Consider the following 24,682-nt stretch of genomic DNA (forward strand, 5'->3'; position numbering starts at 1 on the left):
CACCGACTGCCGACGGTATGGCTGAAGGCGGAGCCACACCTTGTCGCCAACTACAAACTCCACATCTTTCCGGTGGCGATTAGCCTGCTTAGCCATGAGCTCTTGGGCACGGCGAAGCCGCACCTTCAACGTCCGGAGCAAAGTTTCCCTTTCTTCGAGCAACTCGGCGACCTCTACATTATGAGATGGCTGGGAATAAGTATCAAACAGATTAGGTGGTGCACGCCCATAGAGAGCTTCAAACGGAGACATTCCGATGCTCACATTCACGGAGCAGTTCATTGCCAGTTCAGCCCAGGGAAGTAAAAATGACCAACGGTTGGGACAGTCAAAGGTGTAGGCGCGGAGATACTGTTCCAGAGCACGATTAGTAACCTCCGATTGGCCGTCAGTTTGCGGGTGATACGCCGTCGTGAACTGTAGCTTCGTGCCACTAAGCGAGATCAATTCATCCCAAAAATCGCACATGAATATAGAATCCCTATCCGACAATAACTTCTTAGGGAAACCATGGAGCTTAACCACCGTGTCCACAAACAACCTTGCAACTCGCGGTGCATCAAATCCCGGCTTCAAGGCGCCGAAGTGGGCATATTTAGAGAGCCTATCGACCACCACCATTATGGCTGTGTACCCCTGGGACTTAGGAAGGCCAACAATAAAATCCATTGAAGCGACCTCCCAAACCAAATCGGGGATAGGAAGCGGTTGAATCAAGCCATTAGGCTTATCCAGAACATACTTCGTAGCTTGGCAAGCGACACACGTCGCCACTTACGCACTGATGTAGGCGCGCATACCTGCCCAGAAGAAAGAGCTAGCCACGCGGACGAAGGTCCGACGAGCTCCCGGATGACCGGCCGTCGGGGCTGAATGGCATTCTGTCAAGATATCCGGTATTGCAGCAGAGTTTCTGGAGAGAAATAGGCGGTGCTTAAAATAAATAAGCCCATCCCGGACTGAGATGTGCGCCTGCGCGCGACCGTCGGACACGACTTTGTGCAAATCCAGCAGCTCCTGTAAGGAAGTGTTCTCGTGGCGAACGAGGTCCAGCAGAGCCGCTGTTGGCCGTGTGAACAAGGCCAGAAGGGCCGGATCAGCCTCGTGCAGCTCGGCAGTCTGTCGTGAGAGAGCATCAGCGACCCTATTCGACGCGCCCGACTTGTACTAAATGCAAAACTTGAATCCCATGAGTTTTTGCAAGTAAAATTGTTGGTCGGGCGTTTGCACCACTTGAGATAAAAGGTCCTTTAGGCTGCGTTGGTCGCTGCGGATGACGAATTCACGGCCCAACAGGTATTGCCTTCATTTCTGAACAGCCTCGACTATAGCATATAGTTCTTTGTGGTACGTCGAAGCCAGACGTCGACGGGGTCCCAACTTCTTGCTAAAGTAGGCTATAGGGTGATTTTCTTGGAGCAAAACGGCGCCAATCCCCAAATCAGAGGCATCGGTCTCCAGGACAAAATGGCAATTCAAAGTCCGGAAGACGGAGGACCGGGGTCGAGCACATGGCGGCTTTAAGTGCGGTGAAGCTCTCGGCGGCTGCATCAGTCCATTGGAAAGCCTCCTTCTTAAGGAGCTCGGTAAGAGGCGAAGCAATAAGAGAATACTTCTTAACAAATCTTCGGTAGTAGCCCGTAAGGCCAAGAAACCCCCTGAGCTGCTTCACAGATGTCGGCACGGGCCACGCATCCATTGCTTCTAATCTCGCCGGGTCAGCGTGGAGCCCTCCCGCTAATATTATATGACCCAGATAGTCGATGGTGTGGACTCCAAAAGCACATTTCGATTGTTTCACAAAGAGAGTGTTATCCTGCTGAATGTGGAGGACTTGACGAAGATGCCGCTGATGGTCTTCCGGAGTGGTACTGTAGACCAAAATATCGTCGAAAAAGTCGATCACAAACTGACGTAGGAATGGCTGGAATAAACTGTTCATCGCTGCTTGGAAAGTTGAAGGCGCGTTAGTTAAACCGAATGGCATGACGAGGAACTCATAATGGCCCTCGTGCGTGCGGAAAGCAGTCTTGTAAATGTCATCGACGTGCATTCTAATCTGGTGATAGCCTGATCTCAGATCCAGTTTAGAAAAAATACGGGGCGTGAAGCTCGTAAAAAAGCTCATCCGCGGTAGGAATAGGGAAATGGTCCGGAGTCGTTGCAGCATTCAAAGCACGATAATCCACACAGAACCGAAATGAGCCATCCTTCTTACGCACCAAGAGCATCGGGGACGAGAAGGGGCTCGTACTGTGTTGTATGACCCCTGATTGAGCATCTCGACAATCTGCCGCTCAATTTCTGCCTTTTGGAAATACGGGTACCGATATGGCCTCACGTTAACTGGTTTCGTCCCGTTGGGTAAGTGGATACGATGATCCCATCGTCGAGCCGGTGGTAGCTCTTTAGGAAGGTCAAAAAGCGAAGCAAACTCCGACAAGACTTGCGAAACAGAGGGGTCAACCTCGGCGATGCCTGAGGAAGACTGCAGAGCGCTGGTCTGGACCGGGAGTAGCTCAAATATATCCGCCTCCGAGTCTGAGCTGATAAAGGAGAACAGGTTGTTGTATGATATTGGGCGCGGTGGGGCGTCCTCCCCACGCAAAAACACCGGTTGATCGTTCCATTCGAAGCGCATAGTGAGGTTCCGGTAATTTTTAGTGATGTCGCCCAGATCCTGTAACCATTGAACACCTAGAATGAAGTCCGGACTCTTGACTTGGAGCACATATAAGTCGATTCCAAACTGGTGACCCTGCAAATTAATAGGAGTGTCCAGACAAGTGAAAGCACACTTCAAAGAAGCGTGTCGCCCACAAATACCCGGAATGGAGATATAGCATTAACCGGTAGGCTCAACTTTTCCGCTACTGCTGGTTGAATAAAGTTGTGGGTGCTACCCCCATCAATCAGAATAGAAACCTCCGTGCCGTTGATGCGCCCCCGCAGGTGAATTGAGCGTGGTTTGATCTTAGGACAAAGAACGAGGATCCTGGAGACATCGCCCGTAATCGCCATATTTTTACCATCGTCCTCAGGGGTAGTCTCGTTGTCCAGTGAAAGCTCGTCGTCGCCGTCATCCACGCCATGAGTGCATAAAACTTCTTTGCACAGACATGTGATCTAGAGTATTTTTCAGGGCACCACCAACAAAGATTCAAGCGAGTCATCTCTGCCCGCTCAGCCGCCGAAATTCGCACAACCGGGTAATCACGGGGGGGCTGACCCTCACGAACCTGCTTCTGATCAGGCGGGATGTCCTTCTTGGCATTAGGGTCTGTCTGCTGAACTGTGTTGTTCCCCCTGTTCTGCCAAGATGGTTTCGGACTGAAAACTGGAGATGCTACTGCCTGGCAAATGGCCAGCTGCTGCGCTAGGGCGAACGCGTCCTGCAGGGTAGCGGGGCGTCGCGTCAAAAGCTCTTGTTTCAAAGCCGGTTTAAGGCCGGCGACAAATAAGGAAGTCAACGTGGAGTCCCCGACGTCAGTAACTCTCTGGAGCATACCCTCGAACTCAGTTTGATAGGCTTCCAAAGTGGACGTCTGTCGGAGGGTAGCCAATCGCCCGACGTAATCCTCGTAAAGATCAGGATCGAACCGCTTTTTCACCGCGAGGAGGAAAGAATCCCAGGATTTGGAGGCGGTGTTGTCTTCAAAATAGGCTAACCAATCTTCCGCCTCATCGTCAAATAAAAACGATGTGAGATATAGGCGGTCAACCAAGGGTGTGAAATTGTGATTGTAATACTTTTGGATCATCCGAATCCATTTAACCGCGTTTTCACCCGAGAAACGTGGGGGTCCCGAGGTCAACTTGGGGTACGACTCTGCGTCAAAATCGATCGGTTGTGTTGTGATGGATGGCGGCAAAGCCCAGCCCCGAGTGGACGGCGCCGGGTTCTCGACGACCTGTTGGAGGGCGGTCTTTGTGCGGAGAGAGGCCGCGAGATTAGTTAGAGCATCATTAATATTGCGGTTAACGATCGTTTGTTGGCGAACGGCAGCCTCCTGCTCATGCTTATGAGCCATCATCTTCTTCTCATATTTTGCTTGTCGCAGCTGCATATCGAACACCATCTGTCTGACCTACTATGTACTATACTCCTGGGTTCCCGTCACCACCTCGTCGTTGTCGCAATCAGATGGCATGGTGAAGTCGGACTGGAGGAAGAGTAGATCAAGAAAGCACCAGATGATAGGTTCTGGTTATCCTATCTAACGATGAGCACGCGAATCTGAAGTTGGAGAACAATAAACCCTAGCTTGAGAGAATAGGTTTTAACGATAAAAGAGAGCAAGATGAGAAAAATATTTTATTCTTATTTCCCAATGACTCGATCTAATGGGAATTCTATAATTTATAGAATTCCCCCTACTTGATTCGGACATTACGACTTGGGAAAGAATCAAGAAGAAAACCCAAGAAGATTTGACTCTATTAAAATAACAAAATAAATATTCTTAAAAGGAAATAAAAAGATCTAATAAATCAAACAAAATCTCCATAACGAACAGGCGGATTTCTGATCCTCTTCGAACGTCTATCTTCCCGCTGTTCTCCACGGTTTGGTTCCTGACTTGTCGACTCCTCTTCATCCTCTGATTCTCGTTGGTTCCCTTCGTTGGTTGTCCCTGCAAGCATGTCCCTATCAGTCGATTACTCCAAAACGATACATTTCTCCTACACAGAGTTTCCTACACGAGTCCAAACAACACTCCTTTACATGTAGCAACATTAGAAGGCCATCTGTCCTATGTCGAAGAAACCTTGAGACTCAACCCTCACCTTGCTGAAGAACTCAACTCTCAGCAGTCGTCGCCTCTCCATGTTGCCTCAGCACGGGGCCACATGGAGATCGCAAAGAGGCTCGTTGATGCTGCACCTCATATGTGCCTGGCCCGTGACTCACAGGGCGCCGGAACCCTGTCCATCTTGCGGCCATTAAGGGCAAGATCGAGCTGCTGGAGGAGCTCGTCTCGAGAGCTCCTTCAGCTGCTCGGCAGAAGTTGGGCCGAGGCCTCACCGTGCTGTATTTATGCGTTGAACATGGCCAGTTGGATGCTTTGAAGGTTTTGGTGGAGGAAGTGAAAGAGCTGGTCAATGCAAAGAATGATGATGGTGATACCATTTTGCATATAGCAGTTGTAGGGAGAAAGATTGAGGTAATTTTAAAGATAACAATTTTTTTTCTATTGTCTAATTTTTCATTATTATGCCTTGTATCTCATATTTGCCTAATTCCATAATGAATTTATGTTATAAACCAACAACTTAGGCTACAAAAGGTAATAAAACAAGATCATTCAATAATCATAGCTAAACATACACCTCATAGGATCAAGATTCAAGAAAATGAGTAACAACTTTCTTTACCTAAAATCAAGTACATTAACACACAATATTGCAGATTATAGAGTATCTATTCGAAAACGACAACATAGATATCAATTCAAAGAACTCCAACGGCCAAACAGCAAAGTCGCTTTTCGAACAAATCCAACCTGAGGCAAGAGATTCTAGAATTCTGTGTCATGGGCTCACGAGATTCAAAGTCAGGTACAAAGACACTCAGCCGGTGAAGTGGCTGACCAAGAAACGAGACTCTATAATGGTGGTTGCGATCCTCATAGCAACCATGGCTTTCCAGGCAGTGGTGACCCCTCCGGGGGAGTCTGGCAGGAGGACTTCACACACCACGACAACGCACCCTTGCGGCCAAGCCACACAAAGCAGGGGAGGCCGTGATGGCTTACAAAAACGAACGCACATTCAAGAGCTTCATGTGCACCAACACAGTGGCATTCGTCTCGTCGCTCAGCACAATCCTGCTGCTCATCAGCGGCCTGCCCTTCTGGCAGCAGCTATTCATGTGGATCCTGATGATGATCATGTGGCTCACGGTCACCACAACAGCGGCAACTTATGCCATATCGATCGTTGTGGTGACCCCGGTCAAGGGGCGAAATTCCAAGAAACAACGTCATGGGGAATTATATCCGCCATTTGTACCCGGAAAAAAAAAAGTTTCCATAGAGGGGAAAGACGCGAGACGTTCTCGGTGTTTTAACCAAACACGCATGACGCTCTCACGTATTTAAAAAGTATAGACGCATCAGGCTCTCGCGTGTTTAAAGAAATACACGCGTGTTCCTCTCATGTCGTTTAAAGGAATAGACGCGTCTTCCTATCGCGTCTTTAAACATACACGCGAGAAGCTAATGCGTGCCTCCCTTGGATACAAAATTGGGCCAGGCTGCTTCTCCTCTCACAGAACTCGAACTCCATCATCGCCCCATTCTTCCCAACCAGCAAAAATCGAACCATAATCCGACATTTAGCTCTCCCATTCCAATTTGAAGTGTTGTTAGGTAACTTTCTACCCTTACTTTCGATTATTATTGGTATATTTTAGTTAGGTATAAGAGTTAGGGTTCATGGGTTGAAATGATTTTGTTGAATTTGGTTGAATTTGGTTGAATTTGGTGTTGAATTATTCAATTTGGTTGATTTTATGTTGAATTTGGTTGTATTTGATGTTGAATTATTCAATTTGGTTGATGTTTTGTTGAAGTATTGAATACGGTTGAATTTGGTGTTACTTTGTTGAATTTGGTGTTAATTTGTTGAATGTGGTTGATATTTTGTTGAATTATTGAATTTGGTTTTGAATTATTGAATTTGGTTGAATTATTGTTGAATTATTGAACACGGTTGAATTTGGTGTTAATTTGTTGAATTTGGTGTTAATTTGTTGAATGTGGTTGATATTTTGGTTTTGAATTATTGAATTTGGTTGAATTTTTGTTGAATTATTTTAAGTTATATTTTTATTAATTTTATGATGATTTGGTAAATTTTTGTTTGTTAAGTTATATTTTTATTAATTTTATGAAGAATTGTTAAATTTTTGTAAGTTATTATATTTTTATTTTGATAACACTAGAATGAGAAAGCAGTGAAATATTTTTTTTATAGAATTTTTGCTTTATAAATAAACATGTTAAATGTTGATTATATTAGAATGTCGCGATATGGACCAGAAGATCCTTCTGTATTGCATTATCAGCACAGTCATATATCACGCAAGGCGTGGGCAGGCGAGGAAACAACTCCTTTCAATATTCGGCGCTTTGAGGGCCATTTCTGGGAAATAGATAATCATCACAGACGCATGATTGATTATGTCTTCAGATTTGGTTTAGGTGGAGTTTTTTTCTGTGGTAAGGCTCTAGATGTTGATCATGCTTTGATCACATCTTTGGTTGAACGTTGGAGGCCAGAGACACATACATTCCATCTTCCCATTGGGGAAACTACTACTACATTACAGGACGTTCAAGTATTATGGGCTCTACGTGTAGATGGAGTACCCTTTACAGGAAATGGGTATAGTGAATCTGGGTGGAAGAGTTTATGTGAAGAACTGTTGGGCTTCTATCCCCTTCAAAGCGAGATGAAGGAAAACGGTATCTTGGCATCGGCACTAATACATAGGATGATGATTGAACCGTTAGAAGATGGTCTGGAAGACGAAGCCTACATTCAACGGGCACGTATGATTGTGCTTGTGCTATTGGGAGGGTTGATATTACCCGACGACTCAGGGTGTAAGATACCTTTGATGTGGTTGACCCAACTTCGAGATGTAGAGGCTGCCTCTATGATTAGTTGGGCGAGTGCTGCTCTTGCTACATTATACCATAATCTTTGTGAGGCATCCATGGGCAAAAGGACAGACATTGGAGGTCCGACAGTGCTCCTACAACTGTGGGTGTGGGAGAGAATGCCCACTTTGAGACCGGATTTTGTGATGGCACGTATACATACAAACAACACTCCATGTGCATTAATGTAAGTTTGTTGTTTCCTCTCTTTTGTGTATTTAATGACAACATATTAAATTGGAAACTTTTCTTATTGTAGGTGGACTGGCTCATATATGTTAAACAGAGTCCCCAAACATTCTGTTCGACATTATCGTGAACATTTATCATTACTCCAAAATAGCCAGGTAAAATGAATAATGTTTTGATATATATTTGTGTAATTTTAATGTAAACTTGTTATTGTAGTTTATTTGGATGCCCTATGTGGACCGTCAATTGCCAGACTCCTGCCTCGAGATAAACAACAGTTGGAGATCTGTGACGTGCATGGTTTGTTGGGCTATTGTCCAAGCACATGAGCCTGAGCGCGTTGTTAGACAATTTGGAGGCACTCCGTTCATTCCGGAATTGTGTGATTGGGGTTTCAATGAAACTCATTTCAAAACAAATCATCGTGGAAAAGCTAAGACGAACTTGGCTGTGCAGAACAAGGCTTACATTCAACATTGGGAGATAAGGTCGGAGTTCGTGTCTAATCATTACATGGAGCCTCTTACAGACCACGTGCAGGTGATGAGAACTCGATTATACATGGAGTGGTATTTTAAAATTACCATTACATATATCACACTGCCGGGTAGGCTTCCAGAAGTAGGGATGAACACTGTTGCATCATCATCAACACTCCAAGTAAGTATTGTATTTTTATAGTTGTTGTTTCATTTTTAAAGTATGTATGTTATTAAATATTCACGTTTTATTTGTTACAGGCTGAGATATTGGCACGTGTATTCCATTTGTCGCGTGGTTTTGACCCAGCAGACGCCGTTGGATTGTTGCATGAGATTAACAGTCTTGCTCTTAACTGCCTTACCGATTGCGGTGAGAGTGAACGCACAGTCATACCTTCCACACAGCGCACTGATGTGGATATGTCCCGGGGTTTTATCCGAAGAGCTCGCGGTATTGGTCAAAGAGGTATCCGAACAGGTGGGCATGGTTATTCACGGCATTTCAGAATGTCCCAAGACATGCCAGGGTCATCACAAGCCGCAAATGAAGAAAATATTAATTCAGATGACAACATAGATTTGGATACATTCATCTACAATTTTGCTGCTGACCCCAAAATGCAAAATCCACCAGCACCAGATCCCTCTAGTTGGTTTCCTACCTGGTCGGACGCGCCACAGTCTAGTTGGGTTACTCCATTTGATAGAGTTAGGCTACCATGGAAGCCTACTACACAGGATTCATTCTTCTCAGATGTCCATATCGTGCACTCTCCAACAAATGGTGATGATGATGATGATGCTGCTGCTGATGATGATGATGATGCTGATGATGATGATGATGATGATGATGATGATGATGATGCCGATGCTGATGTTGCTCCTAGGAGTAGTGCCTACATAGAGCGCCCCACGAGGAGAGAACATATTGACCCTCCTAGGAGTAGTGTCCAACTTGATCGGCCTAGTAGTAGTTCACATACATCCCATCCCGATAAGGAACGCTCCAGACCAAGTTTGTCTCAGACAATTTTGGGCATGTTCCCACGTAGAAGGTCTAGCCGTGACAACATAGGAAAAGGCCCGAGTAAATATACACCATCGTCCTTTAAGTAGAATGGTATCATGAGATGTATTGTATATTTATTACAGGTGCAGATGGATTGATCTGAGATGTACTGTTTACTTATTACATGTTGATTGATCTGAGATGTACTGTTTATTTATTACAGGTGGATTGATTAATAAATAAAGTAAACTCTGTCGAATTTTTTTCTAACAATATTACTTAAGAATGTCATTTCAGTCTTAAACATGGTTCAAACACATAATAAAATTCAAGCCTCAATCACGATTCTCAAATATAATATGACTACACAACACGTCCTAAAGTGCACTTTCTTCTATTGTGGCCGGTCTCTCCACAAAGGCGGCATCAAGGAGGAGCTCTTGGCGCATCTTCTTCGCGCTCATCCATTTGGTTGTGTATCCTGCTTCTGTTGTACCGCCCACGTGAACGAGGAAGTAGCCGTGATGGTGAACATTCCAGTGTCCATTCAGATTCATACCAATAATCTTGGTGTCTCAGTGGACGGAACGCAACTGCATAAAATTGCAACTGTAAGACATGATAATAATGTAAGAAAAAAAGTATCTAAATAACATACCTGCGTACTGGTGAATCCAAACATTTGTATGGTATCGGGAATCAACATGACTAAAGATGTCATCACTGCGTTCTCTCAGCACCGCAACTGCGTGAGAGCAAGGCATTCTCCAGGTCTGCCACTTTCCACATGAGCATCTCTTTTCACGGTAATCTACAACATGTATATTATGGAATCTACCCAGACCTCTGTGATAGGTTAGCACCTCATAAGTTCCACGTGCTATGCTTGTAGTCCTAACATGATGACGTCTCCCTCGACGGTCATTCTTCTGAAATAACTCCCAAGTCCACGGTGTCAAAGGCGTCTGACATTGTTTGGTTAGAGTCGTTCGGTTAACAAACCAGTTGATGGTCCGCCAGAATGTAATATCAATGATAGCTCTAATTGGGAGTTCCCTCGCAGATGACAACACATTGTTATAACACTCGGCCATGTTAGTAGATGTCTCACCCCATCGATGAAATTCATCGTGTGCTGTCCACTGCGATCTATCTATGGTGGTTTCTAGGTACCTCAGAGCTTCTGGACTCACCTTTTCTAATTCACGCCTTGCAGTCCAGTATCTCCACTCCTCAATTACTTCACCCATTATCCATACCCATTTATTCACTCCGGGGCCTTTATGTCTTTGTAACACATTCGATCTAACGTGAATTAAACAGTATCGATGATAACCAACTGGTACCTCTTTCCACACATCAGACTTCATGGCATTTATAATGCCTTGATGTCTGTCTGATATTATGCACACTTCCTGATCATGTTTTATAATATGCACTCTCACAAGATTCAAAAACCAACTCCAACTCTCGTTTGTTTCTTCATCAACAATAGCAAAAGCAACTGGCAAACAGTTCTTATTTGCATCGTAACCTACTGCAGCAAGTAATTTACCTTTCAATCTTCCACGGAGGTGAGTCCCATCAACTGATAAGACCGGCTTTGCTAGTTGGAACGCCTCTATTGCTGGCCCAAATGCCCAAAATACGTAGCGGAACACCTTTGTATTACCTTGACTCAATACAGGGTCATGTAACCACTCAACGATTGTCCCCGGATTTTGAGTTTGCAACTCAGTCAGGTAGCTGGGGAGTTGTCTGAATGATCCCTCCCACCCACCATATACAAGCTCAATAGCTTTTCTGCGTGCATACCATGCTTTCTTGTAGCTGATTTTCACGTGAAATTTATCTTTGATATATGTACGTACTGTAGAAGGCTTGAATTCAGCATCATTTTCAATTTGACTTCGAATACAAAGAGCAATCATGGATGATGTAAGATTAACATGTTCACTTGGATCGTGATCTCCCATACAACAATGACGATCAACCCATGAGTTGATAGACCAGCTACCATCACGTTTCTTAAACGTTGCTTTAACCTCCCAATTACATGGGTAGCGTTGCCCAAGGTCCCTGCCTTTTCTTTTCGGACCAAATGGGTCCCTACAAACTGCATGCCATCTTCTTGATTTACTATCCATAACCTCATACATCCGACCTGTTCCCACATGCCATAATGTGACAGCAGTTTTCAACTGCAATTTGCTATCAAATTTTGTTCCCACATCTATATGTCTCGGATTATCTTCATCCCAATACCATATATCCTCTTCACCCAATCCATGGTCTTCTGAAAAGTAACCTCGGCTGCCTTCACATGGTAATGATCGAAAAAATGGTAACCCTTCAGGCACATAGTCGGGAACAGATTGCTCCCCACGAACAGATGGTTGTACATAATTCTCAACGATCGTATCAAATGTCTCGTCGTCTGTAGAATCTTCACATGATTCTGCACTATAATCAAGATCTCTTGGTTGAGAACCATCGGAACCATCACAATCAGAACCATCTGCACCATCACAATTATCTGCACCATCACAATTATCAGAACCATCTGAACTATCACAATTATCAGAACCATCAGAACCATCACAATTATCAGAACCATCTGAACCATCACATGTCACATTTGGTACATCTAGTGGTTCATCAACCTCCCTCCCAGATGTGTTGAATTCAAAGCTATGATATTCATCATCCCTCCTAGATGTCCCGACATCAAAACTAGGATAAGCATCTCTCCTAGACGTTCCAACATCATGATGAGTGATAGGTGGTTCAAATTGCAACGCAGTGGTAACAGTAGTATATTCAATAAAAAGTTCAATTTGACGTGGATTTTCAGCAAACATATACTCCAACAAATTATCATCAACTGGTGTAGCTATATAATTCACCACTCCACTAAAAACCACAGGATGCCTCCATATTAAATCAATCGTATGTGCATCCAACTCAATTCCAATTTTTTCACATATCATTGAAACAAGCTGATAATAAGATATCTTTTCATTCAATATAATAAATGATTTTGCACGAGGGGGATCATAAGCAACACCCAAACCTGGGAGCTGAATAATTTTCCCATCCCAATATAAACTCACAAACACCATTAAACCTCCAAAATAAGTACGACATAACATCATATACTATAAATTCAACATACTTAAATAAATAATGAACAAAATTAAAACCGAAAATTCAATACCAAGTTCAATGCTTTGATTATATATTTAGTTTACAATACATACATATAACTACAAATTAAATGTTTTTGTTGTCACACAATGGCAAACCATAAACCCTAAATCTATACCTAACTAACATATAACAATGATAATTGAAATTAATAGTCAAAAATTACCTAACACCACTTAAAATAGGAATTAGAGCATCAAAATATCGGATTCACTTCGATTTTCGCCGGCTAGAGACGTTGGCCGTCGCTGAGAGTGAGAGAATGAGCGAGGTGGAAGTGAAGTCGCGAGGGGGAAGTGAGGTCTCTGCCGTCTGGACTGGAATATGTGTCCAAGGAAAACACGCGAGAGTCTGATGCGTGTTACATATACACGCGAGAGCGTCATGCTTGTTTAATTAAACACGTGAGAGCGTCATGCGTGTTTGGTTAAAACACGCGAGAACGTCTCGCGTCTTTCCCCTCTATGGAAACTTTTTTTTCCGGGTACAAATGGCGGATATAATTCCCCATGACGTAGTTTCTTGGAATTTCGTCCCGGTCAAGGATAGGGGGTCGCTGAGGAAGGTCATTGAGATCTCACTAGCTGTGTGGTGCGGCGTGATGGGCATTCTGCTCGTCGGGAACACGGTTCGTTTAATCGATAGGTGGTTGAAAAACAGAGGAGTTGTTATGTGGAGGCCTAGAAGGTTTAGGAATATGGTGGAAGTGAGCCATGAGAATAGTGAACAAGCTACTGTTTGAAATCAAGAATTAACAATGAATATTAGAAATGTATCATATTTATGTTAGGTGTTTCTACTTCCACAAGAATGAAAATGCTTACACAGACCAAGTATCGAACAGGTTGTAGGCTATTTACTATAGATTTTGCATTTCATGGTCAAATTGAATCAAATTTAGCTCAAAAAAAGGCTCAAACCTTCAACAAGCAACAATTCTGAATTCTTCTGATTCAAATATGCACAGCCCTATAGATAAACATCTGCAGCTGCAAAAGCCAATAAATTAAGATCAGTCAATGTTCATTGAAAAGCATATCGCGATATAGAAAGCAGGAAAGGCGTACATGATATGATTAGAAAAGAAATGTACATACAAGAACATCATCGAACAGTTTGTGATCAAATTCGTAGAGCCTCAACATTTTTAAAGCATTGTCTAGCAAACACTGATCGTCGCAGTTTTCTAGATACAGGATCATTTTTCTCGAATAATCTATTTCTTCCCTAAAATTAAGGTGCTAATTAATTAATTTATAATACTAGTATTAGAAGATATTGCACAAAACCAGGAATTGATATGGGAGGATATTTCGCATATAATAGAAGATTAATTAGTGTAATCTAAGTTTACCATGTATAGAAGATCCTAGTTTATATAAATTGTAACTCTGCATTGTTGATATATTGAATAAGATTAATCCCTTTTACCGATTTCTACATGGCCTCAGAGCAGCAACGATCCGGGCTCAAAAAATTCTCATCATAGCCCTAAAATACCTTTCCTTACCTTTCTTTCCCAACGACCAGAAATCGAACCCTACAGCCAGCCAAAATGTCAGATACAGATGACACAAAACCAGAACAGCCAGAGCAGATAACTAGTTTGAGAAATAGCAATCACAATTGCATTCAAATTAAATGGGAATAACTACCCCCAGTGGTCAAGATTGATCAAGGTGAAGATAGGAGGCCGAGGAGCATATTCGTACATCAGAAACGAACCCCCGGAATCGGGAAGTAAGGGGTTCGACGAGTGGGAGGAGAACGATTTGGTGGTGTTCTCGTGGATCGTCGACAACATCGAGAACGATATCATCGCCGATTTCGCACACCATCAAACAGCCAAAGCATTGTTGGATAGCCTCGCTGTGACGTTTGAAAACAGAGCCGACAAATACCACATCTACGACCTGGAAGAAAAGGCGATAAACATCAGACAAGGAAGCCTCGATCTAGAGACTTATTACCGGAGGATTCACGGGCTGTGGATCAACATTGATAGAAGCCAGAAGCAGCCGATTAGCTGCTGCGACAAGGGGATTGATCAGTTCCGAACGCACTCAAACGAGAAGCGTTTGATTGAGTTTTTGACTGGATTGAATCAGGAGTATGATTTGATTCGGAGGGACATCTTGAAGGAGGAGCCGACCCCATCAGTAGAGGCAGCGTATGGATGGGTGAAGACGGAGGCGGCTCGACGTCGCATCATGCCACCGGCGTCGTCTCCACCCACCGGAGAAGCCTACGGTGGAAGCACCGATTCATCACTTGGGGGGATATTGGCCAGGGCTTTGCCGCACAGACCCATCGACCTCCACACCGCAACGAACCACCACCGCCGCGCTCCGCTACCACTAACCCACCGGGAAACAGGCCTGATACCTCAACATTATGGTGCTCCCATTGTGGAAAATAAAAACACACTTGGGAGACCTGCTTCAAACGACTTGGATACCCAGAATGGTGGGAGGAACGACAAAAAGCAAGGGCATCACATCCCCAAGCAAAGATGGCGATTGGGGTGAACGAAGATGGAGCGCCACGGCGGATTGAGGTCGGGAACCATGGGGAGCCTACCGGAACTAGAACAGGGACGCGTCAGGAAGCTTCACCGGTCGGCGGAGGAGTGAGAGGCGCCGGAAATTTTGCCGAATGGGCAGAGAACAGCTCATCCAAAGGAGGTAAAGGGTTTGGATTTTGTCCAAACCCTAATTTATAGTTTGGGAATTCTCGTTTTTTACCCCAGAAATTTATGGAATATCAAAAGAGACCCCATCCCATTTAGTTTGGCCCCCCTGATTTACCAAAAATTAAAAGTGCACCCCTTCTTCCTAGAAATTGAATATTTACCCCAACTTTGAGTCAGAATATCAGTTTAGACCCCTACGAGATTTTTCCGTTGCATTTCATGTTTCTGATATTATTACTAAAAATTCGAAGGGCTGGATATTGGACTGTGAGGCTACTGATACCATGACTCCGGATAGAAATGATTTTCTTGACTTTAGTGTGGTTCCGAGATCATATATTAAGACTGCTGGCGGGGATTTGATTAATGTTATGGGATCTGGCACGATTGAGATACCACCCACCCTCCGTCTTACAAATTGTCTATATGTCCCTACTTTATCTTAGAGACTGATGTCTATTAGTCATGTGACTAAGGAATTAAAATGTACACTCGTGATGCATCCCGACTTTTGTAGCTTGCAGGATATTCAGACGAGGAGGATTCTTGGGCGTGGCACTGAGAAACAGGGACTCTACTACGTGGACGAGGTAGCTCAACATGGCAGTGCGATGCTTGCTCACGGATCCACGAAGCAGGAAACTTGGCTGTGGCACCGAAGACTAGGACACCCCTCCCCTGGTTACTTTAAATTGCATTACCCGAACCTTTCAATTTCTTCTGATTTTTCTTGTGAAACTTGTGTTTTGACCAAGAGCTACAGACAGTCATTTAAACCTACAAACACTCGTATGAAATCCATGTTTTCTTTAGTACATTCTGATGTATGGGGTCCTGCACCGGTTATTGGGGGGAATGGCTTTCGATATTTTATGATTTTTGTTGATGATTGCACTAGAATGACTTGGATCTATTTTTTGAAACATAAATCTGAAGTTTTTGATAAATTTGCCACTTTCTTTAAACCGATACAAACACAATTTCATACTACTATCAAAACCCTTAGGTCGGATAATGGGAGAGAATTTGGTAACAACCCTATGAACCAATTTTGCAAAGAAAACGGTGTGATCCGTCAAACCTCTTGTGCCTATACACCCGAACAAAATGAGATAGCTAAACGGAAAAATAGGACCATTTTAGAAATGACTCGAGCTCTTATGATTGAATCCAAAGTTCCCATGTTTTTCTGTCAAGAAGCCATTGCCACATCAATTTACCTCCTCAACCGCCTCCCAACCAAAATCCCCCACATGAAAACTCTCATTGATACACTATCCAAACAAGCCAAAATTCCAGAACATATGAACCTCTTACCCAAGGTATTCGGTTGTACCATGTACATCCATATCCCAAAACATGAGAGAAACAAACTATCGCCCTGTGCAACCAAATGTGTGTTTGTGGGGTATGAGGTGAACCAGAAGGGATATAGATGCTTTGACCCCCACATCAAAAAAATCACCACCACCATGAACTGCAATTTTTTGGAAACCGAATTCTTTTACCACACCCACCTTAGTAGTCAGGGGGAGAGTGTTCCAGATAGTTCTATGGACTAGCTAAGTTGGGTTGTGCCGTTTCCAACTTCCTAAATTGAGGAACCACCGGAGCCAGTTGTCACTGCCGCCGAGCAGGTCTCTCCACAAGAGCCATCTCATCCATCCCCATGTGATTCTCCTCCGACGATATCCGAGATAATCCCTGAACCGACACTTGAAAGTCCAGTTATGTCTAACCCTGTTGATACAGAACTCCAACAAAAAGATAACACTATTGATAGAGATACTGGGAGATTTATACTTCCTCCTCGGAGTACAAGGGGAATTCCACCAAAAAGATACTCCCCCGAGAGGATTGGGAGGAAAAGCCGGTATGGAGTGGCAAATTTTGTGCAAAGAAATCTCACCAAGATGGCACGAGCTTTTGAGGCTGCACTATACGAAGAAGAAGAAATCCCACAATCAGCCGAAGAAGCTATGAAACATAAGAAATGGGAGGGAATGTAACACCCCTTACCCGATTAATTTAATAATCGAATAAATGATGTCACATTTTGGTACAAATCCCGACTTAACAGAAAATCCTTGATTTTTTTTATACAAAGATATATCATTTTCCTTTACTTGGCAAACGGAAAAACTGTTATATAACGTCTGAAATTAGACCATAAACCTGTTTCAAAAAGTCTATATATATTTATACAACCTGGATAACGAAGTAAATGAAACGTCCGAACTATATTACACTTTCTATACATGCCACATCTAGTATATCCGAAAAAATTTTCTGAACACAAAAAGGTTGGCTAGTGACCCGACTTGAGCAGTTGTACATCGAAAGAGCTAATCTGCAGGGGGGAAAAGAAAGGGGTGAGCTTCAACAAGGCCAGTAGTATACTCAACATTAGAGCCTAATTTCTGGAGTTAAGTAAACATTATACAGCCTATGTGTTTACAATATTAACCATTGAATATTCTCCAGAACCAACATTCTCATAACCATACATATCAAAATAACCAACAATAAAAGTCTGACCTTTATATCGTCCTCCCTTGATTTCCTGAGACTTACTTAAGGCATAATCATATAATCTCATAGTATACCAATAAACATGAACAATTATCAGTAGCTAGTGTCAAGCAACATCATAACTTCATACAACGTCAAATCATGTCAAACAATGTCAGATTCACCCTTTTTGCATCAGAGGATTATTAGCATCATAATATATCATTTAGCATCACATAATAACGTTTTTCACATAAGCATATAGTTTTCACATATCATCGCCTTGGTCATATAACGTCATATCTTGGCATTCACTATCGTGTAGCACTTTATATCATATAATCACACCAACGAATATACAGATCGCCACAGTTTAACAAATCCAAACACATATGACAAAACATGCACTCATGTACCAGATATATCAGAGTTATAACAGAGGTTTCATACAATCACAGATATTGCAGCGCTGCTGTCCTATGGCATGCCAATTGTACCCACAGAATACACTCAAGCACGGGGCGTAAACACAAACAAATATACTTTATATCTGACAATTTTCGACATACACATCAACGCATACAGATCAGACATCATCACAGACATCATCAGACATCTTCACATGTAAATTATATAAGTATACATTTCAAAGGCATATATCATTTATCTCATTTACTTTCCAGTCACATTTATATTCATTTTCTCATCAAATTACTTATTTCCAATAATCTTTAACATATCAGATCAACAACTTCTTTTCACACCATATCATATCAAATAAACAGATAAATTCTAACTCTCACAATAACATCCCATATTCAAAATTCACATATTTCACGTCATAAATAACATACACAAATCACATAAGATTCTATATGCAATATCGTAGACTTAATTCAGGAATTAAGACCTAATGTAGAATACACTACCTCGAAATCCAAAACGCCCTTGACACACTAATCCCTTTATTCCTGCTCCTTGTCCATGTCCTTGTTATTTCCTGGGATAGGATTACCTTGGTTAAACGGGACTTGTAACATGCTGCCAGAACAGGACACATTAGTTGTCTCCTTTGTTTCTTTCACCACAACACTTTCTTATCTCCATACATGAAAATCCTCCAACAATTGAAGTAGAGAGCCGAGAGAGAAAGAGAGTGTAAGAACTTGTTTCAAATCCCTACAAATCACAAGAAATCCCTCATTCAACACTCTTCCCAAACGTCCCTACCACCAAGTTTAGTTTACAACAACGTATACCCCTTTTCAGTCGATCAATTACTTTCACAAGCATAGCATATCAGTACATAACATATGCTGCCAAATTCAACTCCTTCACGTAACTCAATCAACAATCGAAACTCGGAACGGTATGAATAATAACACCAATCGAACATCACAAATTGAACACCCGCTGTAATCAATTGAAAATGCGAAAGAACATAATTTGATAAAAGAGAACTTATCTTGCGGGATGTTTCGGGGCTGTTCGGAGGGAATCGAGACTGTTTCGGGGTAAATCGGAGCAACGGGTGGCGGAGACTGACCGACGGACGCTGCTGACAGCAGCGGCGTCGCGTCTTCCCGGCGAGACAGCAGCGGCGTCGCGTCTCCCGGCGGAGAAATCGCTCAGTGGCCATCTCCGGCGAAATCAAGGAAGCAGTAGCCAGCTCCGGCGAGGTGACTGTACAACGGCGGTGATGGCTGGCGGAATTGGAGAAGCCGATGGATTCTGGAAATCCCCACCCTGGTCGAAGAGAGAGATAGGGAGAGAGAGAGGCGTGGAGTGGGAATGATAATTCACGTAGGTTCTAGAGGGGAGATATTTTCTCCATTTTCCTTTTCTTATTCCCCCTTCTTCTTTAAATTACTTTTATTTTCCTACTAATCCAACACACCAAGTCTAAATAAGACTTCAAAATTAATTTTAATTATCGACTTCTATCGAATTAAAAGTAATTTCAAGTTATGAAATTTTTTGGGTCGTTACAACTCTCCCCCTCTTAGGAAATTTCATCCTCGAAATTGATACCTGAATCGAAGAGACTGAATATTGCTTTCATATCATATTCTCTCAAGGTAATTTTATATCCAATTCATGCAAAAGTTAGTCCTAGCCAAGCCCACCATACTAAAGACAACAGAACAATTGGCATTGATATAGGAATTTATTTATTTATTTATCTATTTATTTATTTTTCCTCAAATCTCATCAACATCAGATAGCAGAATCCCAAATGATCACATAAGCATGTAGTGAGGTTTCTGTAAGCCAATCACTATCACAGTAGTTCAAAGATTTGTATCATAGTAACCAAACGAACATGAATTCATAGAGTTTTGAATTTCCAGTTTGTCACAAGTCACAATCTCTCACCAACAATTAGTTTTGCATGATAATTTCAGATCCGATCATCGTAGGCTCAAGGATTAGCCTCAGTAAGCACAAATTATAGGTTTATCACAACTCAGATTTGAATGAACCTCAAGAACTTTCATAACATAACAAATGTAGAAAAATCTTAAGTCTGTTCCATTTCCGATCGAATAACTCACTCTCAAGAAAGAAATGGGAACTTTATATAAAGTAAATGATTGATTCGAAAATAGAACGTGATATAAATTAGGGGAGAGGAATCGCAAAGATTGTCAATGAGATTGGATTGTTCAAGGACAGAGAAATGCAAACCTTACTTCACCAAAAGCAATGTTTGTAATATAAGAGCCATAAGACATCCAGTTCAAATGCAAACATAGAGACACTATTCATCAGAGAGAGAGTTTAGAAAATACCTCGATATCTTGAGTGGATTATTCAGAAAGGATCATAAAAAACTTACCGACAAGACAATCAATTTATCTTTGATAGAAGTTCTGGTAGCAGAAACTAACATCAGATGGTCAAAAAGATCACTAACTCCAATAGGCAAGGGTACAGAACAATATAAAATAATAGAAGGTTACACATTACAGAAGAAATAGGTATGGAGACACATATTGCCTCCTAGTAAGTCAAAATAGAAGATCCTGGACAAGGTGATCCAAACTTAGATACAAAGAAATCCATCAAGGCATGACTTTCTAGTGCAGATGTACGAGAAATATTAGATGACAGGACACAGAAACTGGTTAATCCGGTTCACATGATTGAGGAAATTATTGAGTCAAAAATGGATCATTAACTCATTGGATGCCTCAAGTGAATAATAAGTGGTTAAACTTAATCTTCAAAAGAAAATTCAGAGATTGACCATCTCAGATGTTCAACGAATATGATATCACAAAAAGATATTTCGAATCAAGACATGAAGATACCAATTGGAAGAGTTGATTCACAAATTCCATGGAATGGAAAATCAACAGGAAACAACAATGATGAGAAAATAGATGATCCCTTTAATACATTGTAGTAGAGTGACTGATCAAAAGATTTCATCAAATAATTACCAAACAAGCTTGGAAAAGGTAACTGATGGTAAGAATGAGATGACAATAAGTCCAATGAAATGACTTCAAAGTTAAAACCCATCAGTTTTTCGAAGAAGGGCGCTACTGAGATTCGAGTTACATGGGGTGGCCAGTTCTACTTAACTATTTTCTCAGTCACATAGAAACTTTGCTCCATAATTAGATATTTATTACCTTTCAGAACAATTTAAGCATCTGTAGGACATAAGCGAATTGTCAATAATCTAAAGGTCAGAAAAGCACGATTGAGGTGGATAAAAATTTCAATAGAACAATGACTGGTTAGCATATTCTTTGAGCCACATCTGGTCTTAAGTTAACAAAAATCATGGTTAAGAAGCAATAGGAACATACGAATCATATCATTGGCTGGGTCCATATATTTCAAAGATAGTTCAAAGAAAAACAACTCATAAAGATGATGATTGAAGCAGAGTTATTGGAGACAAAGGTAAAACATCAACTCAAATCTCAAGTTGCAGAAAGGTCTTGACATAGAAGACAATTTAAACAATAGGGTTAGGCAAAGGAATCAGTGTAATTTCGGCAGGAAAGAACACCAATAATTTATATCGAAGGAGTCAACCAGAGATATTATGGTTAATGTGTCATCTCTTAAAAACAATTATCAAAGAGGCTTTGTCAATATAACAGACATAAGCTCGCGCAACTTCAACAACAAAATTTAGTGGCAAAAGCACACAAGTAAAGGATTATTGTCATTAGAGACAATAAATCACGAAGGACAGAAGTTTCAACCAAAAGTATTCCAAGTTTCAAGGGTCAGAATCAGGTTTCACATAAACTACAAGTAGCTCCAGACTCGGTATAGAAAATAACGACTCAGTGGTGGTAGATAAGTAAACACTTAATGTTTAGATGACCCGGAAGGATGCAATTATTAGGAATTAATCAAAGAAGCTAATTTCCCTAAGGTAACAGTACTAGCAGGAAAAAAAATCACTTCCTTCAATTATCTAATAGGGCCGACAAAAAGGCAAACACGTTGGAGGGTCCCAAACAACAATTCTCAAAGGAAGAGATCACAAAGGATAACTCTCATTTGGCATATTCATATCACTACACCGTATCGGCTAAAGGAGCTTTAAAGCCCAGTTTTGATGGATGATCAAATCAGTGGGCAACCAAAGTGAACTTTTTCGTGGTGCCATAATTCAGAAAAAGCTACCGGCCAAGCTTAAAGATCCTGGGAGTTTCAACATCTCATGCATCATTGGAAATGACAGACAGACAAAGGCACTTTGTGATCTGGGGGCGAGTATAAATTTGATGCCATTATCATTTTTCAGAAAGATGAAGATCAGCACTCTCAAGCCGACAACAATCACGCTACAGATGGCAGATAGAACCGTCACCTATCCCAAAGGAATTGTTGAGGACGTTCTTGTGATGGTACACGACTTCATATTCCCCGTCGATTTTGTAGTGTTGGATATGGAAGAAGACGTAAATGTACCGCTTATCCTGGGGCGCCCATTTCTTGCAACGGGAAAAGCATTGATAGATGTAGCAAAAGGGAGAGCTCACTCTTCATATGGGCAACAAACGTCACATCCTATCTATCTACAATGCTATGAAGAGTCGTGAGGAAGAAAAACTTGTTATGAAGAAGGAGTGCAAAGCTGTGCACGTTGTAGAGGTCCAAAAGGCACAAGAAATTGAGTCCACATTTGGGGATTTTTCTTTACCGCAATGGATGTTTGCTTCATGTGGTGGATCAATTTCTAAAGAAGAGACTACATCAAATCCTAAAGTGAAGGTGAAGAAAACAAAAGCTGAAAATTAACCCAAAGTGGAAACCAAAATTTCTGATGGAGCTCTGAAAAATACTTAGTGAAAGAAGAGATTGGCTAGATCATATGCTTCCAATATTGACAGAAAGTCTAACACCACCAGTTATGGCGTGACATGATGCAGCTCATGGAGGACGTCGAGCCAACGACGATAACCAAAGGCACTATAGGGGAGGTAACCCCTAGTAGGTAACTTTTAATTTTATCATTTCAGTTTGTTTTTAGTGTGTTTTGTGTTGCTTGCATACCATGTAAGTCTCCCTTCTCCACCAACTTTTCAAACTTATTCTTTGCATAGCTTTGAATAAGTTTGGGGGATGATATGGTGGATAGGGACACTAATGAGGTACTTATTTTATTGTTTTATTTTTGCTTTAGATTGATTAGTTGTGATTGATTGAAAATTTTGGGCTTGAATTGAAAAAAAAAATTGGTAGTAATTGGGGTGAAGACTAGTCGTCTATGATAAAAGAACCATCTATTTTGAGCTATCACTTGACCATGACTTGAGAGTTTGAGTAATAGGGTGCATAAGTAACGAATTTCTTGTTTGCCTTGCTTCATGCTATTTACCCAAGTGAGATTTTTGAGCCTTCAATTATTTCTTGTGTGTTTTATCATCAATTGTGCATGTGTTTCTAGAACTTGCTCCTGGTCTTCTTGAGTCTACATAGTGACCTTAAATATAGGGGAAGATGTTAGGCCATCGTTGTTAGCCTCATTTTTACCTAAACACTAACCTTAGTATATAACACCCTTGTTAGCCAAGTTTGAGCCTTAAGCCTTTTCTTTTGTCAAGCTAATCAAGTGGATTGAGAATCCTAGACTCTAAATTTGTTGAGATTTGAAAAGAAGAGTTGGGAAAGTATAATTGAAAAAGGTTGGTTGAGTTTGTTCTTAAAAAAACGTGAACGAAAAAGAAAAAAAAAAGAGAAAAAAAGGAAAAAGAAGAAAGAAAAAATTGTATATAGAGAATAATTTGAGGTCTTTGGAAGTTGGGAAGAAATTAGACAAAGTCTAGTTATTACCGAGAAGCGTTTTGAGAATGGTTGAAGTTAAAAGTTGATTGTTGTGATTTCTTGGGATTTTACGTTTTGGGAATTTCAGTCACTTTAGCTAAATATTTCCTCACCTTACCAAAGAGCCTACATTATAACCTAAATAAAAGACCTTTCGGACTCTTGATTTATTGTCACACGAGGTAGAGGAGAGGTTAGACATTGAGCAAGCTTATGGTAAACCATGCATTTTTGCTTGATTTGAGTGACTACTTGATATCTTATATACTTTTTAGTGAGGTGAATATACACACACATATACATCCCGAGTGAAGCATGAAACCAAGGTGATATACGAGTTAGTAGTAAAAGTGCATTCGACAGCTTAACTTGATAGAATTTGTATTGTGATATGCTCCTTTATTCCATATTCTTTGAGACGATGATGATGTCTAAAACCCCTTTAAACCCAAGTCTTCTTTTAGTTTTTTTTCTTCATTGCTCGAGGACTAGCAATTATGTAAGTTTAGGGGAGTTGACACACTTGGATTTTACATGGTTTTAGAGGGTGGTTTTATATGAATTTGATCATATTTCATCTATTATTAGGCGTGTTTACATCTACTTTTGTATTATGTTGGTA

At 41.6% G+C, this 24,682-nt stretch overlaps 2 protein-coding genes, 1 long non-coding RNA gene and 1 pseudogene across 3 annotated transcripts; 2 read left to right on the forward strand and 2 right to left on the reverse strand.

Moving 5' to 3' along the window:
* Positions 1-1,441: 1,441 nt before the first annotated feature.
* Positions 1,442-4,079, reverse strand: LOC121781613. Its single transcript, XM_042179340.1, has 4 exons — positions 3,240-4,079; positions 2,827-3,126; positions 2,255-2,758; positions 1,442-2,059 (listed from the first exon to the last, which is right to left on the reverse strand). The coding sequence occupies exons 1-4, from the start codon at positions 4,077-4,079 to the stop codon at positions 1,442-1,444; spliced, it is 2,262 nt and encodes a 753-aa protein (XP_042035274.1).
* Positions 4,080-4,144: 65 nt separating this feature from the next.
* On the forward strand, positions 4,145-13,531 carry LOC121781614 (annotated as a pseudogene).
* A 3,839-nt stretch (positions 13,532-17,370) lies between these two features.
* Positions 17,371-19,696, reverse strand: LOC121782206. The gene is made up of 2 exons (XR_006046271.1): positions 18,690-19,696; positions 17,371-17,599 (listed from the first exon to the last, which is right to left on the reverse strand). It is a non-coding gene; the product is annotated as an uncharacterized LOC121782206 (long non-coding RNA).
* Positions 19,697-22,352: 2,656 nt separating this feature from the next.
* LOC121781615 lies at positions 22,353-22,835 on the forward strand. The gene has a single exon (XM_042179341.1). The coding sequence runs from the start codon at positions 22,353-22,355 to the stop codon at positions 22,833-22,835; it is 483 nt and encodes a 160-aa protein (XP_042035275.1).
* The last annotated feature ends 1,847 nt before the right edge of the window (positions 22,836-24,682 follow it).

Source organism: Salvia splendens, chromosome 20 (genome assembly GCF_004379255.2).
Source record: "Salvia splendens isolate huo1 chromosome 20, SspV2, whole genome shotgun sequence".
NCBI lineage: Eukaryota > Viridiplantae > Streptophyta > Magnoliopsida > Lamiales > Lamiaceae > Salvia > Salvia splendens.

Excerpts from the sequence above, each read along its gene's own strand:
- LOC121781613 (XM_042179340.1), bottom strand. The coding sequence starts at position 4,079 with ATGGTGTTCGATATGCAGCTGCGACAAGCAAAATATGAGAAGAAGATG. Across the intron at positions 3,127-3,239 it reads TCCCGCCTGATCAGAAGCAG|ATCACATGTCTGTGCAAAGA; the intron begins GTTCGTGAGGGT and ends AAAATACTCTAG. Across the intron at positions 2,759-2,826 it reads ATGCTATATCTCCATTCCGG|GGTCACCAGTTTGGAATCGA; the intron begins GTATTTGTGGGC and ends ATTAATTTGCAG.
- LOC121781615 (XM_042179341.1), top strand. The coding sequence starts at position 22,353 with ATGATCAAATCAGTGGGCAACCAAAGTGAACTTTTTCGTGGTGCCATA.